This window comes from Echinops telfairi, unplaced genomic scaffold (assembly GCF_000313985.2).
Source record: "Echinops telfairi isolate 266 unplaced genomic scaffold, ASM31398v2 ScPeMD7_5;HRSCAF=22, whole genome shotgun sequence".
NCBI lineage: Eukaryota > Metazoa > Chordata > Mammalia > Afrosoricida > Tenrecidae > Echinops > Echinops telfairi.
Window position 1 is genome coordinate 31,576,098 of NW_022103901.1, and position 2,200 is coordinate 31,578,297.

A 2,200-nucleotide genomic window follows, 5' to 3' on the forward strand; every position below is an offset into this window, starting at 1 on the left:
GGTCCAGTGTTCAGCATCAGCGGGGTGTTCTTTTTCCCTCCTTCAGGGTTCCCTGGGGCCTTTGGCTTTGGGAATGGTGAGTTGGACTCCTCTAGGGTCAAGGGCAGGGGAGAGGAGGAGGGGCTGCCCTAAGGGGTGACCTGGCTCTCCTACAGGGTACAGGAAGGAAGTGCTCACAGACCCCAAAGTGGCAGCACCTGCTCCTGAAGAAAATGGTGAGACCTGAGGCTCAGGCAGCAGGGCTTCTGGTGATGGGGGCTGGAGAGAGGGAGGGGTCTCTGGAGCATCCCAAATGTCCAGCTCTGGGGTCACCGTGGTCTATGCAGGCTCTTTTCCTACAGGCCAGGTCAAGGCTGTCAGGGGCTCCCCCTGGACCTCCCTCCAGTCCTGGGGGGCTGCCTCCAAGCTGGGATATACAGCTGGGGTTGCCTATGCACCAGTGGCGAGCCAGCCAGGTAACGTGGTGTGTGGCATGCAAGACCTGGGTCCAGGGAGCCCTGGGGAGATGAGGGAATGGTAGGGGTGGGTCAGGAAGGCTGAAGCATTTGCAGGAACAGATGGGGCTGGGGGAGAGGGCAGCAAGGTTAGGGTCCCTGAGCCAGGGCACTGGCAGGCCAAGGCCAGTGGAGATTCAGGATCCCCGCTCTCCTCTCATCTCAGGGCCTTATGGGCAACTGAGACCTAAGCTGGGTGCTGGGTCCTTTGGTGAGTGGGGGCGGGGTGTCTCACAGAGTCTGGAAGGAAGCATGGGTGGGCTGGAGAAGCCTCAGAAGCCCTCTGACTGGGTGTCCCTGATTTGATTTGTCCGTCTGCGCATTAGGGCCCCCTGAGAGGAAGAGCGATGGCAATGATCTACTTGGAAATGGTTATGGAGGTGAGGGGGAAACCACCGTGTCCCTCCAGGATGCCCTGGGGGAGGCACCACCTTTGGGAAGGGTGTGGGGCCCTCGGGCCCCCTGTAGGTTTCTGCCTAGGAACTGACCTCGGACACCAGAGGAGGGAGAGGACAGAACCAACCTTTCCTTGTCCCTAAGCTCCTTGTCCTGCCCAGCAGATCACTGTCCTTTTGGGAAGTGCTGAGCAAGGAGTGGCCACTGCTAATCTGGGGGCCTCGGCATCCAAGCCCACCTACCTGCCCTGGAGGAAGGCTAGACCCTGGGCTTGTCACCTCAGGCTGGCAGAATCAATAAAGACTTATCCTTGGCCCTCATGTGTATGTGTGTGTGTGTGGGGGGGGGTTCGGCCTGCGGTACAGGTGGAGCAGCCTGGGCTTGCACCCTCCATTACACACTGCACCCCCTCACTCACTCAATGTGGCCACACGTCGGGTGCCATGTTGAAGGCCAGGAGACTGTGCCTCAGACAGGCTGGATCCCTCCCCCACAGGGCGAGGTGCTCCCAAAGTAGGGGGGACAACCCTGCCTGGCTGAAGGGACTGGGGCAGGAAGACACACTTGATAGGTGGAGTTTTAATTAAACACCCAAATTTGAAAATTGCCTTTTTATTTATGGTTATTGAGTGGGGGAGGTGTTCACAGAACACGTCATCATTTCTGCAGCCAACAATTTATCCAACTTCCCCAGGACTTGTATTTTATCATTGTTTGTTTTGTTTTTCCTCTCATCTCTCTCTTACCTTCCCCATCACCCAAGAGAAGGCTTTGGCTCCCTACTTGGAGGAAGAAGCCGCTGTGTTAGGCCAGGTTGACTAGAGAAACAAACGCGATATGTATAAGAAAGAGCTTTATATCTCAAAATAATTATCTACAAATAAAAGAAAGAATTATATAATGAGAAAGCACCCCAGCCCAGCCCAACTCAAGTCTCGAAGACCAATAGTACTAGTCCATAAGCCCCTCCTCAGACTCACGTAGCCACATGCACGGTACAGAATACTGGGATATCACAGGCCGGTTCGTGCAAAGTCGTGTGAATCCAATGGCGGTGGATGCATCTCCAGGGCTCTGGCAGCAACCAGGGTCCACCAGCAGGAAGGTAAGGCAGAGAGAGAGAGGGAGGGAGGTTCCCAGGACTTTCCTTATGAGAAGACCACGCCCACAAGGAGTTACCATCAGGCTGGGACCTGATTGAGAGGCCAGACTCCACCCCTACACTTTGTTTGTTTTTTTCACACACTTACATAGCTTCAACTTGATGTGAAATTATGTAACTACCTAGAAGGAAGGATGGCCAGACTTCG

General features: G+C 55.1%; 1 protein-coding gene across 1 annotated transcript in view; it reads left to right on the forward strand.

Annotated features, from left to right (window-relative positions):
* Positions 1-226, forward strand: part of GREP1 (glycine rich extracellular protein 1) — a 12,793-nt gene extending 12,567 nt beyond the window's left edge. Inside the window, exons 21-22 of the mRNA XM_045286035.1 lie at positions 47-76; positions 156-226. Of these exons, the coding sequence (XP_045141970.1) occupies positions 47-76; positions 156-226 (101 nt within the window). The remainder of the gene's footprint in view (positions 1-46; positions 77-155) is intronic.
* The last annotated feature ends 1,974 nt before the right edge of the window (positions 227-2,200 follow it).